We start from the raw sequence: 14,794 nt of genomic DNA on the forward strand, positions 1-14,794 counted from the left end.
AATACTGATGTTAATTTATGAAAATGTTTTTTCTAGAAATATTAATGGATCTTTTCAGTCATTGCTCATAGAATTATGTACCAATAATATTTCGGATGGCTTTAAACAATCTACAAAATTGATTGGCAAAGTCACTTCGACATCAACATCATGTTTCACCCGTGTGTAACAAAATCGTTGCAATATGACAGATATGGAAATTGTGACAAGACGTCATCGTTCTTACCTGCCATCATCTTCTGGGCCTCGTAGGGCTCCATGTATCCGTCGTTCTCGGTGGTCACTTTCTCCGTGCTGGCCTGTGTGCCGCCGACCTGCTCGGCATCAAAAGGATCAGCGTAGTCCTCCAGGATAATGAGCTGCGAGGGAAATGGAAAGGTGAAATTGCGGCACTGTTTTTTTATGCTCTGTTAAACACAATGAGGTGTCAGGAGGGTTGGGATGACAGATAAGGCAGCACGCCGTGCGCATTGGACATCTGCAGAGTCAGGCTACCGGATGAAGTAATACATAAGCCGGTATGCTCCGGCACATCGCAATGTCCCAGCGTGAGGCTTCCAGCACGCTCTCTCTGCAAATGCTGCTCGGCCTAATTATACGACAGTGACAAGTCCACTTTTCAAAAAGTAGAGGCTTCGAGCGGGCCTGTTGGTCTTTCTTAGGACAAGCAATTTGACAGATTTATACCCGGCCGGCCGGCCAGCGAGCCTGAGCTAATTGCAGTCTTGCGAGGAAGATGGCAATTAGGCGAGACCCGAGGAACACGGCCCAAAACTGGAAGGAACGCTGTGTACATCGACAGGGCCTCCAGGGGCTGTATTTGCATTCGTGAAATATTTCTTTTAAAAAGTAAACATTTGTCCTTTAAAAGGAACTTGAGGAGTTTGTACTTGCTGTTAGGGAATACTGTCAAGCTTGAGACTTAATATTATTGCATCTTGACATTTTCTGCTCATACAGACAGTGTGACAAGACTATTAGGTTTCCATTTACTTTTGGCTATTTTACTGACTTTAGTAGCTAGCATGTCTTCCTCACAATTCCGAGGTTAAGGGTTAAAATCTCGATGGCGGCCTCCCTTTCCTACCACCCAAGAATGGTTAGGAACAAAAACAAACATGTTAAGCCTGTTTAAAACTGAATTGTACATCCCATTGACAACAAGTGCAACAGGAAATGGATGGTTCTAGTTCACGTCAGTTTGGAAATATTTATTGTGGTTCCTTTTTTGGACAAACCTTCAATTTTAACAGGGGTGTGTTCACTTTCTATTACACGCTTTAATTCCTTCCGGTATGTTTCTGAGAAACATGGAGAGTGACAGCAGATCTCACGTGTCAGTGCTGCTGCATGCCACAACTCCACAATGTGTCAATATTTGGGATTATTTTGGTGAGAAAACTGGATGCGACAGGAAAGCTGTAGGCTAAGCAGCCGCCTCGCATTCGTCAGGCCGCCAATCGATAGAATCGAGCTCCCAAAAAAATAAAATCAGCCTCTTCATAACATTCGTTATGACATCACCACTCTGGACGTGACTTCAAGTTACCTTCACTGTCCTCAAACAAGGCACTTAACAATTTCAAATCATGCCGGCGCGAGTAAAACACACTGATGTATCGGTCCAATCAGCCAAATGCTTATGCAATCGACCTGAGGGTGCACGACGGGCACGACACCCTGTGAGTCATGAGCACCGGGAAATAATTTAGACTAAATATAAACAAGCATATCACTCATCGGAGCTATGCTGAAACAACAATCAGGGATAGACATGCGCACACACACACAAACACACACACCCTATCATGCCTCGAGTAATCATCTGTAATATAACTGGGAAAGCACCAACAATTTGGAGCATTGACTGAGTCACAGTTTAGTTCACTTTCCACCAATCACAGATTAAGTCATTGTACAATATTAAGCCCAATGTTATCCAATGATTACAAGAATACAATACAGCAACTGCGCAATTTATTTGGGAGAGAGAAAACATAAATATTAGGGTTTGGTCTAATAATATATGAATCTACTGTGAGCTTGAACTCCACTTTTCATGGTAGTAAAATATTGAGCTGCTTGAGGCAGTTGTGCCGAACAAGAAATGATTTAAGATGCTGATGTTCCACTCTGAATGTCATTAAATATATCACTATTTGCACAAAAGGAAATTACTTTTGTACTCTGTTCACTGACTGTCTAAATTCTGAACTTAAAACAGTCATCTTGAGGGCCGCAACGATTATTTCAAAAACTTAAATTATATGATTTAAAAAAGTATTGAAAATAAATGTCTGCCTGGAAGCTTTACCTTAATCACTTTACCACGCTGACTAATGTTACTGCAGGCTCAAATAGAAATAAGTTGGCTTCGAGCCAGGAGGAAAGACAGAGCTAGTAGAACATGCTTAGCTAATTTAACATGGTCAACCGCGGCCCGTTGGAACGTAATATAATGCCCCTAAAGTTCATAACGAAAACTGTTACATTCTCGCAGAATGTCGTGTAAACCGCTTAGCGACATCTTTAGCGTACGTTCTCAGACAGTGAATAGTAACTAAAGGACAACAGGCAAATTTCCTCGCGGCTACTGTGTGTTAAATCCTCCTATCTTCCAATGCTGCCCTTTTCCATCTGTTTTGGGGAAAATAACTAGGCCTTGTTCTGCCGCAGCATAATTACGGGTTCCTCAAATGTTATGCTTCTGTGAGTTTCAAGTCCAGCACAAACATGGCCCTGGTTTGTTTTTGCGCCACAAAATAAAATACATATGTTTCTCTCGCAAATAGAGGTAACAAAAAAAAAAACCATCTGCAACACAAACACAACAACCTCAGGGACCAAACGACCTCAAATCACTTAGCAAAATAAATATCAATCATGATCGCAGTTTGATTACCACCTTGCCACGAGTTAGCATGAAAGCTTGAGCAACGGTAATGCCAACTCGTGTGCCAAACCGAGCTCTTACGCAGCTCATACCCGAGAAATAGTAACCCTCACTATGAAAACATAATGAATCACATCAATTCCCATTCGACTGTGGTACTTCAATGGAGTGGTTCGAGGTCGGAGGCCATGGCCCACAAAAACACCCAAAGTGATGTAATTTGTCTCCATGTTGGCATAGCATGTTTTGGCTTTATGTGCTGGTCAATTTATACCTTGGGAAAGGTTTTGACTAAGTATGGCGCAACGTCGGAACATCCGGGCAATGTGACTATTCAACATTATTTTTCTGGAAATTTGTTCCAACAACCGGAATTCAACATTTGATAATCTTGGTAAAGGTCAATGCCCCTGTGGACATATATGCGTCCTGGTCGATCCATAAAATAAGTGGACAACAATGATGGAAGAATTAGAATAAGAAGCACGTTCAATAAAAAACTGTGGTGAAGAAATTCTGTTAACTATTTCCTATGAGGGAAGTAATTAAGAATTCTAACCAATTGGAACAGCTTGTGTTTGACATGAAAGGTTTCACGATAGCTGCAAATCAAAACCGTCCTTTTCTATGCTCAAGGTCTTCAAACACTTTCTACTGCCTTGTTATGGATCCTCATGAGCCGCAGGATGTTTGAGCATGCTTCAGGAAACAACAGCATCATTGATTGAGTTACGGGCAGAGCTGCTCCAAAAGCATGACATCATCTTTGCCTTTCCTGTTGACATAGCGTTGGACAAACGAAGGACGAGTGAGCGATGAAAACCTTGCCAACAGCCTTCAAACGGTTGCCTGAGTGGTGAGTTTAGCTATAAAATCTCAAAGAGCTGCAATGTTTTAAAGTGTATGCTTTGCCTTCCCCGAGCAATCAAAATGGGATTTCAGACTGACACAGTTTAACAGTGATATTTGGAAGGCAAAAAGAAAAATGGGATTTTGCAATCAAACACACCAGCTGAGCCACTAATTCGAACGGTCGGGAGCAATTTGATTCAATATCAGTTTTCAATGCATTTCATTTAACCGTGTGTATCAGACTGACTGGTCCAGAAGCAAATGTGAAGGCTGGTGCATGTTTAAAATGGAGGGCGAGAGGCGGGTTACACCCCGCAACTGGTCTCCAGTCAAGACACAAATAACTCATTTACATTCACATTCACAGTTAATACAAGGACATTATGTATTTCTACAAATACGGGTCATCACTTCAAATTTATTGCCGGGTGTTGTCCAATGTACAAAATATTTGAGGTTGAAAGAGTAACTTAATTTATGTGGCGATGTTTTCAATACCAACAATTAGTCTTAATGGATCCTAACGTGGTTGCAATGTTGTGTGCGTCTATGTTTACGTTCCGTGGGATGTAATGAGAGACTAGTTTAAGCCAGTCTACCTTGTCTTTTACCATTACATAGCCTTTCTTCATCACATTCCTAGTTTATGACTCCAGTTTTGTGTAACGTGAATATACGAGCGCTAACGTTGTTTAAATGATACGCAGTTCAGTCAGTAAATACCTGCTGGACATTATTTAGAAATATAGTTTATAATTTGCTTGAAGCTGGGGAATGGTTGACCCAAAATATGTATAGACCATTTTCAGTAGCTTTACTTTTGCTATTTTGAAGGGAGTAGCAAGAAACTAAAGCAGTCGTTTCAAACAGGAGCAAATTGAAGGTCAGTTCCAGAGCAACTAGAAATGTCTTTTCATTCGGGTTTTAATTAAGCGAGTGTGTCGTGTTTTTTAATGACTTTAATGCTGTTTGTGAGACAATTTCAACGCCCTCCTAATCCAGTCGTTTATTGTCCACAACATTAATAATTTATTCTCATTACATTCGAACCAGCAGTCACTATGATCAACAGTATCAGTAAAGCCGCACCAGCTTGTCCCCGGTTGTCTCGTTCATAACTGTTAGTGGATGTAGATGAGACAGTTCGTATTTGCAAACGGCACCAAAATGTCCGTCCGGTCCCGCGGCGCTAATGACCAACCGACAGCAGGAGAAAGCATGAGGCTGTGGCCGGCAAGTCAGCATCACCCGGGGACGCACCATCTGCCTCGCGGCATGTCCAGGGTGCGTCAGGACCGCAGCCAAGTTGCAGCCTAGAGTAAAACTCCCTTGGAGCTCCAAAGCTTGGAGGCCTTTTTTGTTATATTTTTAATGCTTACTTCTCACTGACCCCGAAATCCAACTGAATCCTGAGATATCTGACATTAATACCGAGATGTGAAATTCTGTTCTTTTCGTTCAGCCCTCCTCCAAAGTTCTTTAATAAAGGTGAGTTTGAATGGGCACTTTGCTGTCTCAAGGGTGAAATTCATCCCCGTGTTGTCAAATAAGAATCTGGCAGAACTACCGCAAAGGCTTAAGCCACGTCCCATTGGTACCTCTCACTATTACTTTTGTTGCTAACCCAGATTCCAAAACCCCATTTCTTATATCCGCCTGTTCCCAGGCGAAGGCAATACTTGTTGAAATGCGCTGCAGCTCTCAGCCAATGAAGTCCTCTTCGCATCAGCGGCAACAGAGGGAGAACATTAGCGAGGCGTCCACGCCGCAACTGGCACCTGCCACTTTGGCTCAATATTTGACGACCCGAAAGCTTCTCCGATTTCACTTCGATTGGGGCCCTCATTCTTCCATTACATGGGAGAAAACATTGACGGCAATTGTCCTTCTGTGCACTTAGGGGAGAGTAAGCGAGTGACGGCATATAGCTGGAGAGAGATAAAAATCGTAATGGTTGCATTAGTTGTCATTTGAGCTCATGGGCTTGGTGATGTGGCACTTCTAATTAACAAAGACTACGCTGATGGTCTATTTTTCGACAGTCTCCAGTAATTATGAGCCACGTGTTAACCGGACAAATTCCAAGACAGGCCTGGGTTGTGCTGACGCGAGCGTGACATTTATTCCACGACAGCAGCGGCAGGGATTGAGCGGAGCTCGTCAAGGTTGAAGCCCCGCTGGGAGTGGCAGAAAAGTCATCAGGCTATCCAATGGAGGGAAAGAGAAGGACTGGTGTGTGTGATTTATGTTTCATGCCACGAGGGATTTCAGCCACTGATTGCCCGATACTACACAGTGCTTAGCAGCTCAATTGCATTATGGCCTTTCAAAGTTTTTTTTCTGTTTGTCAGGATGCAAAGCAAGCAAACAGCAGGAGCTCTTCAGACAAAGGACAAAAGACAAGATGGGAGGATATTTTTGCATATTTCTTTCTCTGCAACTAGTTTAAATTCAGGTGGGTAAAATATAAAGGTTTGCTGGAAAATTGGTATGGAGTCTCCAGTGGTACCAGTTGGAGAAGTGACAATGTTAGTAGAGCCAAATCAGTAGTATGCAGTCGAAAAGTGGCGCGTGTCGGCCAAACAACCAAAGTAAAAGCGAAAGGAAGATTGATCTTGTTTGCACTCTGTAGCGATAACAGCTTCCACTCTTGTGGGAGGACTTTCGTCAAGATTCTTGGAGTGTGGCTCTGGGACTTTTTGTCTGGATGAATCTTTGTGAGGTCAGTCATGCTGGAACAGAAAAGGGCCTTCCCAAACATTTCCCATAAAGTTGGAGGCATGGAGTAATCCGAAAAGGTCGTCTGGGTGTGCGAATGTTTTTAACCCCGAATTTTGGCCTATGTCAAGCTTTGTTCGACACGGGGAAACAACCAAAAATTGGCAGCCTGGCGACACAACAAAAACTGTAAAATAAAAACATTGCACCGGTGAGCTATTTTTAGAACAAGCCTGCGGGATATTCATGTTGTGCCTGGGGGCTGCCTGATCCCCACGGGCACCTGGTTGGTGACCCGTGATGTAGACTTTCAACTACCCTGCAAAACATGTTTAGAGATACGAAAAGAAACCCGAGTAACTGAAGAAAACCCACACCATCATGGAGATAACAAGCAAACTCCAAGTACAGATTAAAACACAGATTTTCTGACTGTGAATTGCTAACCGCAATCCCATTGGGCAATTTTTAAAACAAAATGATCCCGATTGATTAATTACCTCATTAAGATGTCTGTCTCTATACTACTGACCATATCGCAAAGTGCTTGGCTGTTTTGTGTAAGTCATTTGGCACAATGCAGTAGCCGCTATCAGTGCTGTTGTGTTTGTCAGCGGCGATTCTCATTAGCATTAATCACGGCGGCCATTGCGAAGGACTGAACTGCATTAAATATCTTCCAGACAGACTGGGCAGATGGCGCACAAAACTGCCTTTTATCGCCGACACAAAGCCACCTTTAATGAAACTTTATGGAATACATTTACAAAAGCATCACAACTGCTACTCGAGCATTCTCCGGGAAAATTATGTCCTCCCTCTAAAGGTCTACTGAGAGACTAGAGGAGTTAATCGTGTTATCGTATTTGCTATGAAGACATTTTTCTCAATCAAGCTGTGCGAGCACTTCACTTGAGGGCAACTGCCGGTTGTTTTTTTTTTTTGTTGCAGGTGAATTCATTTGCTTTGCTTTAATCTAATTGTAGGATCATCTCAGAGCACCTGAATGAGACTGCCAAGCGTAAACAAACAGTGATTTACGTCAGGGGAGCAATGATATAATCAAGGTCGCAGTCTCGGCGCACTTCCAAAGGTACGCTGATAATTTATTCGTAAAAGTCTCTTCTATTTTAGTTGCAATTCACTCCCAGAGCGGTGCATTTTGTGGTAGACGTTGAAAGGATGCCATGTTGAACACATGCAGCCATTAGTTTCCTCTCCCTCCGAGACATCTGTGCCGCAACGCTTACAGCAAATTTATTACCAACCCCACTCCCACTTTGAGATTAGGAACACATTTGACGACTGCGCGCTTCACATCTTTGCATTGCTGCCTATGTGGGGCAGCTTTAATACCTCAGTCATGTTTATAGCCGGGCGTAGTTTCCATAGGAAAGCTTCCAGAGTTGTGATATCATTGACCAGACTCCAGTGGCAACAAACTATCGAAATATCCACACGACTTGATCTGTAATTTTAAATTTGTATGGCGTTTAAAGTGCAGCTGGGTCAGCCTCCATGCAAATTCAAACTGCAGCCACGGCGATGGGCTGAATTTAGTTAGCCGTGTTCTTAAAATAAGAGATGATGATTCCTGGTAAGTAACATTGAAAAAGGGGCATCCATTTTAGGAGCCCACTCAGCACTGTACATACACAATCATGATACGGTTTCTAACCCGATTTCAAGTCAGCCAATTCATTTGGATTGCCGTTAGTAAGCCAGTGTACACGAAGATGAGAAGTGAAAGGCAATTTGCGACCAATCCGCAGGTAGGATTTAAAAAAAAAAAGTTTTAGGACTTTAGCCTACATGAGAAGAGAGCGGAGCACCGTATAAAAGAGAAGAGAGCGGAGCGCCGTATAAAAGTTCCTTCAATATATATGATAGATATTCAAGATGAAGTACTTGGCGACACGCTTGGCGGCACCCAATTTCCTTCCTTTGCCACCCCCCTTAGACGCCCCGTGATAGGTTTATTGGCGGCATTGCCGCAGTGCAATAGTGCTGGTGCAGCAACGGAATGTTAAAAAGTTATAAACTATGTTAATCCCACATGTGCTGTAATTACACAGGAAATGCTCATTTGTATTTTTCTTCTTTGACAATGCATGAGAAGGCTTAAAGAAGGGGGGGAAAGCTAACATGCAAGAATGATGGTGCATACTAACAAGGTTGGGGTCATACTGGGCACAATGAAACAGAATCTCAAAGGTAAACAAAGATGTTTTTGTTTTTTGATGACTACAAGTTGATGATGAAACCCACTTCAATTAAGGATGTAACAGACAGGGTGGAGTCTCAAATCCCTGCAAGCAACAATCGCTAATCTGTTAGCACAAAGCGGCGTCATCCGTGGCCCATGCGACCGCCACGGGCCAGTTGCTATTTGTTACTTTTTTTTTCAACATCCGAAATCTTGCTCCAGCCGGAACAGCTGTGAACATTTAACCCTTGGTTAGACATTTTAGCAAAGCGAGGCGAACACAGACTTGTCAAGTTAAAAAGGGAATGTCGCCAAGCCGTAAACACTTCCTGTCAGGAAGGGAGCACTTCCCAAATCCTGGAGTGAGGGAAGCTACGGCAAACAATTGCAGACAGTGGCTGACTTTCTCAAACTGCGTATTGACGAGAATATTTCTATGGTATGTGGAAAATTATTTACACCAGGTTGGAATTCCTGTAATTTATGACACAAGAAATATCGGATACACAATACGGACGTTTGTCTTTTGTGTCGCAAAAATTATGTCAGTTAAAAAAATTCTTAAAAAAGATTCAGAAATCGAGTTTCAGACATGATAGCTCAACATATCCATCTATGTCTAATGTTCGATTGGATGGGTAAAGAAAAATGTTCCATTCTGTATAGTCGAAGCTCCAAAACGGATATCATAATCCAGCAGGTTGACCTCCTGCCGAGCAACACAAACAAATAACACGGAGCGAATGCAGAAGCAGCCCGATAATGTGGAAAAATACCACTCGGCTAAAGCATATGTTTGTGTCATTTTAACTCGCGGAAAGAAGAACTGATTCCTGGCGTCCATTTAATCAGTGGGTTGCGAGAATTTGCCCAACCACCGGGACTCCCCCAGGCGATACGCGCTATCATTAAACAAAATGGATGACATGTCGAGAGCGGCCGTCTGAGACCTAATTGTGACCTGGTGGAGTTGTTTGACTGAGCTCGTCGAGACAACGAGATTGGAAGAGACAGCGGGGTACGCCTGATTGCGGGAAAGCGTGCTTACAAAATGCCATCCGATGAATTTTGGCCTCGCTGTTTATAAAACCCCAAAACCGTGAGTAGTTATTATATTCAATAATGCGGGATTACGGCATAGTGATGTTTATGCAACGAGTTTTGCGGATTGCTAAATTATATCGGAGGCTTTCCAGTGTTTTCACGACAGGATGACATCACGGCAACAAGCGGGGCGTAACCATGAATCCGAAACAACAAAGCAACTTCCTTCTTTTTCCAAAACTTCCAGCTCACACACAGGCTTTCTGAGAATGTTTGGCACGATGGTCCTTGGGTTTTTTTAGGAGCCGGTGACTAACTTGTTGACACGAGTAACCCGAGGTGACACGAGGAAAAATTCCTGAGACACTTCAAATAGTTCGGGAAGTCTGTGGTCTACTGAAAACTAACACATACCAATCAGTTTTGATTTAAGAACATGCATGATGGAAAATGGGGCACAAATACCAAGGCCTTTTCAAAATTAAACAACCAAGTAAATATTGCCGAAAATTTGTCCATGGTAATTTTTTGCAGAATTGTGACATCACAATCTGGTTGATTTACTTGCTATCAGTTTCTCTGCCCAAAATTGTTCTTTGTTGGACATTTCGGATTAGCTGCTAGATTCTGATACCTGGCACATAGACAATCATATGCAATACATTTTCCATACGTCCCCTCGAATGAAGACGGATTCTGTTGAAATGACAGAGTAGGAAAGATGTCTGGTATGACATCATCAACCTATAAAAGGATGATTTTACAGCTAAATGTGAAAACTGCATCACACTGACCAGCGTGGCCTGTCAGACCTCTCGCCAAGCACTTTCAAATAGAAAGTGTTAGAAAACATCATAGGCGCTGATGTCTTTCCATCCATTTCAGGGCTCTCTGAAAAAAGCCCACTCCTGCGGCCCATGTTGATGAGACTGCGACTGACATTTTTCAGGCTATCACAGCGGGGCTGAGATGAGGACGGGAGAAGACGCTGATTTTGAAGCGCTGAGGTGAGAAGTCAGGTGAACACATTACGGCTGAAATGGGAAAACTGCTGCTACTACCAACAGACCAAAAAATATATTTTTGGTGTTGTTTTATCTGACCATTAATGACTTCGGATGTATTACATTGGACCTGAGTGAGGAGGATGGAATATCACAAGTTCAACTTTGTCCTATCTATTGATTGTCAGTGATGCTTTATACAGAACAGCAACACTCAGGGGGGGTAGAAAAATGCCAGATTTTACAAGCAGTAAAGGCTTTTGGGGAATGCTGAGCTAGGTACTTCTCGTACAAAAGTCTCACTGAGGAGAAGAACCAGAATGAGTTCAGTGGAAATTTGTTTCTATGTATAGATGTTTCAGTGCTGGCTCTCCAAGACTGGAGCAGCCAATTCCCCTGTGCATCAACACACGCTAATGATGGCGGGCCACGAGGATGCCGCAGTATCCGCCTTTTGTTTACACCTTTTTTTTTTTTTGCTGAGCGCTAGCTCATCGTCACTTTCCCGCCCGCCCTTGACTAAAAGTTGAGGGCAGCGATGAGCTAGCCGATGAGGCCTATAATGAGTTCGGAGGCGGGATGAGAATTGATCACCTCTCTCGACGCCGTCTCGCGTGAAGGGCTTACCGTCATTAAAAGAAAATAAACACACGACAGCCTTGAAAGAGCACAACAAGGAAGTCAGGAGTATCCAAATCCCGTAGCCAAGAACAAATATTTTACCAAAGAATTTGGGTTCTAGTCAAAATTCTTTGAATTGTATTACGCTGGACTTCCTGACTTTATCAAAGTCATCCTAAAGTGAACAATTTGCTTTTCCCCTCCTTCTCTAATAAGTAAAAACAAACCCGGTCAATACTCTTTCATTCTTCCATTGGCATTCTGCTAATCAGCCAAGTGCTGATATAATTAGCGTTCATCAGTCAAGTAATTAAAACATCGATGCAGCCAAGCAGGAAGAAGTTGAGTCACTTTGTGCAGCCTCGATTGGGTTTTGTCAGTATTGTTACAACTTCCCTCAATAGACAAGAAGGATGTAAAGGAGTTCTGTAAAATATACAGACGCTTTGTCACTGTGCCTTTTTGCATGCTAGCATTTACATATTAGCATTTGATTCTGATGGCTAGTAACTGATGACAAGGCAAAATGCCACCCCACAAAGAAACTACTTGAGTATCACATTTTAATTCAAAAGTGAACCAACAGATCAACATTCAATGCTCAGTGTAATTTTTATCCCTAATTCTTGTCATATTTTTCTGTAGTAGCGGCAGCCACTTGTTCCTAAAATCAATACAAACAAGAGAATCAGCTCAAGTAAGCATCACACTTTTCAATCTATACAACACTTGTGATCAAACCCTCACCGCCTGACGAGAAACCTTTAAAGCCAATCTCTCTGTGTGCTGCTCAAGAGCGCCGCGTTGTCAGCGCTCGTTTCACACGGCACGAACTGTTCAGAATGCGCGGCACACTACACAAAGTGAAGTCTGTTAAAGCCAATGTGTGAGATGTGTAATCAGTTTGAACAGCTGCACTGGTTGAAGCAAAATGGTAGGTTTTTTTTTTTCTTGCTTCACATACTTAAGTGTAGGACTGATAAAACCGAGCTGCAGAAGTAGGTGCGTTTTATGACTTTGTCACGCTTGCTGATCTTCAGGCATATGGGAAATATATTTTGGATGGCAATAACAGTTGTTTGGTGGGGAGGGGAGGAAGCAAACAAGGCACAGATGCTGCACCACACGAATTGCAGCGTTAACAAGCGACATGCAAAAATGTGCCAATACAAATGTTGTCACTAAAGTCACCTTCACTGTGCTACAAAAAATGTTACCGCCCCAGGAATGGATGTTATTGTGACGTAGTGGTGACACAAAAGCAGTTTTAATCGTGTCTATCTGTCTGCTTAGTAAGTCGACGATATTAATGATAATATTAAAGATGCAAGTTGTCGTGCGGTTAGTTGTTTGTGAAGATAGGCTGCAAACATTCCACATAGACGGATAACACTCGTCATCACACAGGCGCGTCCTTAACCTAGTCGGCAACGCACTTCTCAGGTTTCTTCTGCATGTGTGTGTATGTGGATTCCTGAGAGGCCAGGGCATGACAAAGTGCTACTAGAAGCATTCTCCCTGCCTGTCTGTCTCCACGTTGACTTTGTGCTGACACAACAGCTCCCAGCAGTGTCGCGTTAAAAAGCATGGATGCAAGTGTTGTCTTCTTAGCAATCAACTAAAATTAGTTCATTTGGCTCTCGGTTCGGCTCCTTGTCACAATCGTGAAAAGATGCGTAATGGAGATTCCAAATTGTCAGTAGGCTTAAATCCGTCTATAAAATGTATCTCGCTTCTTGCCCAAAATTTGCTGGGATAGGCTCTAGGTTACCTGAAATATTTATGAGGACAATCTATAGAAAATGTATGGATGTCATTTTAAAAGTGCAATTCATTTGCTGAACTTTTACATTTTTATGAAGTCCTTTGAGAGCCAAACTAAATGTATGGGAAGAAATACGATGCAACATTCTGACGTAAGCCGACAATCTATCGGCAAATTGCGGCAAAGCCAATTGCTGCATTGTTGCTTCTGTGTTGACGATATTAACAAGATTAAATGTATATATTTCCCCGGGCTTTATCCCACATTCCAAAATATTGCATGTTATCTTAAATGAAGATGCTAAACTGTCTATAGGTAAGAATGTTTGTCTCCATCCCAGCACTGACAGGTGGCTATTGCAGGGTTTACACTGCACACTGCTTCTGCTCTCACCCAGTGAGCTGGGATGGGATCCGTCTTATCTAGATATATTTATTTGAAAAAGGTTTATATAAAAATAAATACCCACCAATTGATCTTGTTCACATGTAAAGAAAAAGTAATGCAGTATAATCATGGATATACTAAATGAGTCTGTCAATGATGTGAAGACTCGACTCTGCTGAAAAGATGACTTGAACGCACCACGATGAGCGTAAAACTATGGGTACAAAGTGAAAGTAAGCGCATGACACAATTTTGCGTTTCATTGCAACATGTCTAGTTGGTTTTGGAGTGGACCGCGTTCACGCGTAACTCCCTGCCGCGCAGGGTTAGTCATTCGTCGGAAGTGAGCCGCCGCTCGCACCGTGTGACAAGTTCCACCGGTTGTCACACACAAAAAAGTGGGTCAAGTTGTCATCAATTTGATTTTATAAAGTGCACTACGAATGAGGCTGTTTAAAACACATCACTTGTTTATGATCGTGTTAGTTTGTCTCAGTTTAAAGACTAAAAAGTTCACGCACCTTCTCCTTGCTGTCCTGCTCCGTGGGGGGTGACGTGGGAGATTTCACGCCGCTCACAGCGACGGCTTGAGCGACCACCACAGCACCGCCTCCTCCACCACCAGTACCGGGCGCCGGGTTGGTCTTCTCCACCGTCTCCACCTTGATGAGTCGGTGCTTCGGTGACACGTATTTGATGTCCGGCGATCCCACTGCGAACGCGATATTTCCGTCGGGAGTGTACGGGTCCTCGAAGTCCAGCTCCTTTTGGAGTTTGTACGCGGCAAGAATGTCCGGCTGAGCAGGGCTCAGCGTGAAAGTGGCCCCCGTTTGGAAGCCAGGCGCGCCGGGCACACCGGTGAGGCAGTGTCGGTAGTCCGGCTTCGGGGGCGCCGGAGGGGGTGCTTTGGTAGTTTTGAATCCGAGGTGCTCCTTGAACCACTTGGCCATGCTGCCAGAGCATCGCTTACGATCCAAAAATGACTGTACTTCGTTGTTTCTTTCTTTTGTCCCCCTTTTTGGAAGTTCCAGGAGTCCGGACCTGGCAGTGTGAATGAAGTCCGTGTGTCAGCCGGGAGCCGCAGCCGGCCGGGGGGCTGGAGGGCTTTACCGAAGGCACTGTCAAAGTCTGTCACACGCAATCACACAACAAACAGCACGCTCACGTTGGCTTTCTACTGTAGTGTAATGTGCGTGTGCATGTGTGCAATGCGTGTGCTCCACACACGTCAAATTTCCACGCTGCGCAACATGGGAGCGACAGTGAGGACACGCCCCCTATACTTTCTTCCTTCCCCCCTTCCT

The 14,794-nt window shown here is 43.4% G+C and overlaps 1 protein-coding gene across 3 annotated transcripts in view; it reads right to left on the reverse strand.

The window, feature by feature from the left end:
- The window catches only part of LOC133152398 (SH2 domain-containing adapter protein F-like), a 55,499-nt gene extending 40,758 nt beyond the window's left edge, over positions 1-14,741 (reverse strand). For all 3 annotated transcript variants that reach the window (XM_061275961.1, XM_061275959.1, XM_061275960.1), the window contains exons 1-2: positions 14,012-14,741; positions 227-359 (exon numbers count right to left, since the gene is read on the reverse strand). In XM_061275961.1, the coding sequence (XP_061131945.1) occupies positions 227-359; positions 14,012-14,440 (562 nt within the window). In that variant the 5' untranslated portion in view covers positions 14,441-14,741. The remainder of the gene's footprint in view (positions 1-226; positions 360-14,011) is intronic.
- Positions 14,742-14,794: the final 53 nt, after the last annotated feature.

Source organism: Syngnathus typhle, linkage group LG4 (assembly GCF_033458585.1).
Source record: "Syngnathus typhle isolate RoL2023-S1 ecotype Sweden linkage group LG4, RoL_Styp_1.0, whole genome shotgun sequence".
NCBI classification, from domain to species: Eukaryota; Metazoa; Chordata; class Actinopteri; order Syngnathiformes; family Syngnathidae; genus Syngnathus; species Syngnathus typhle.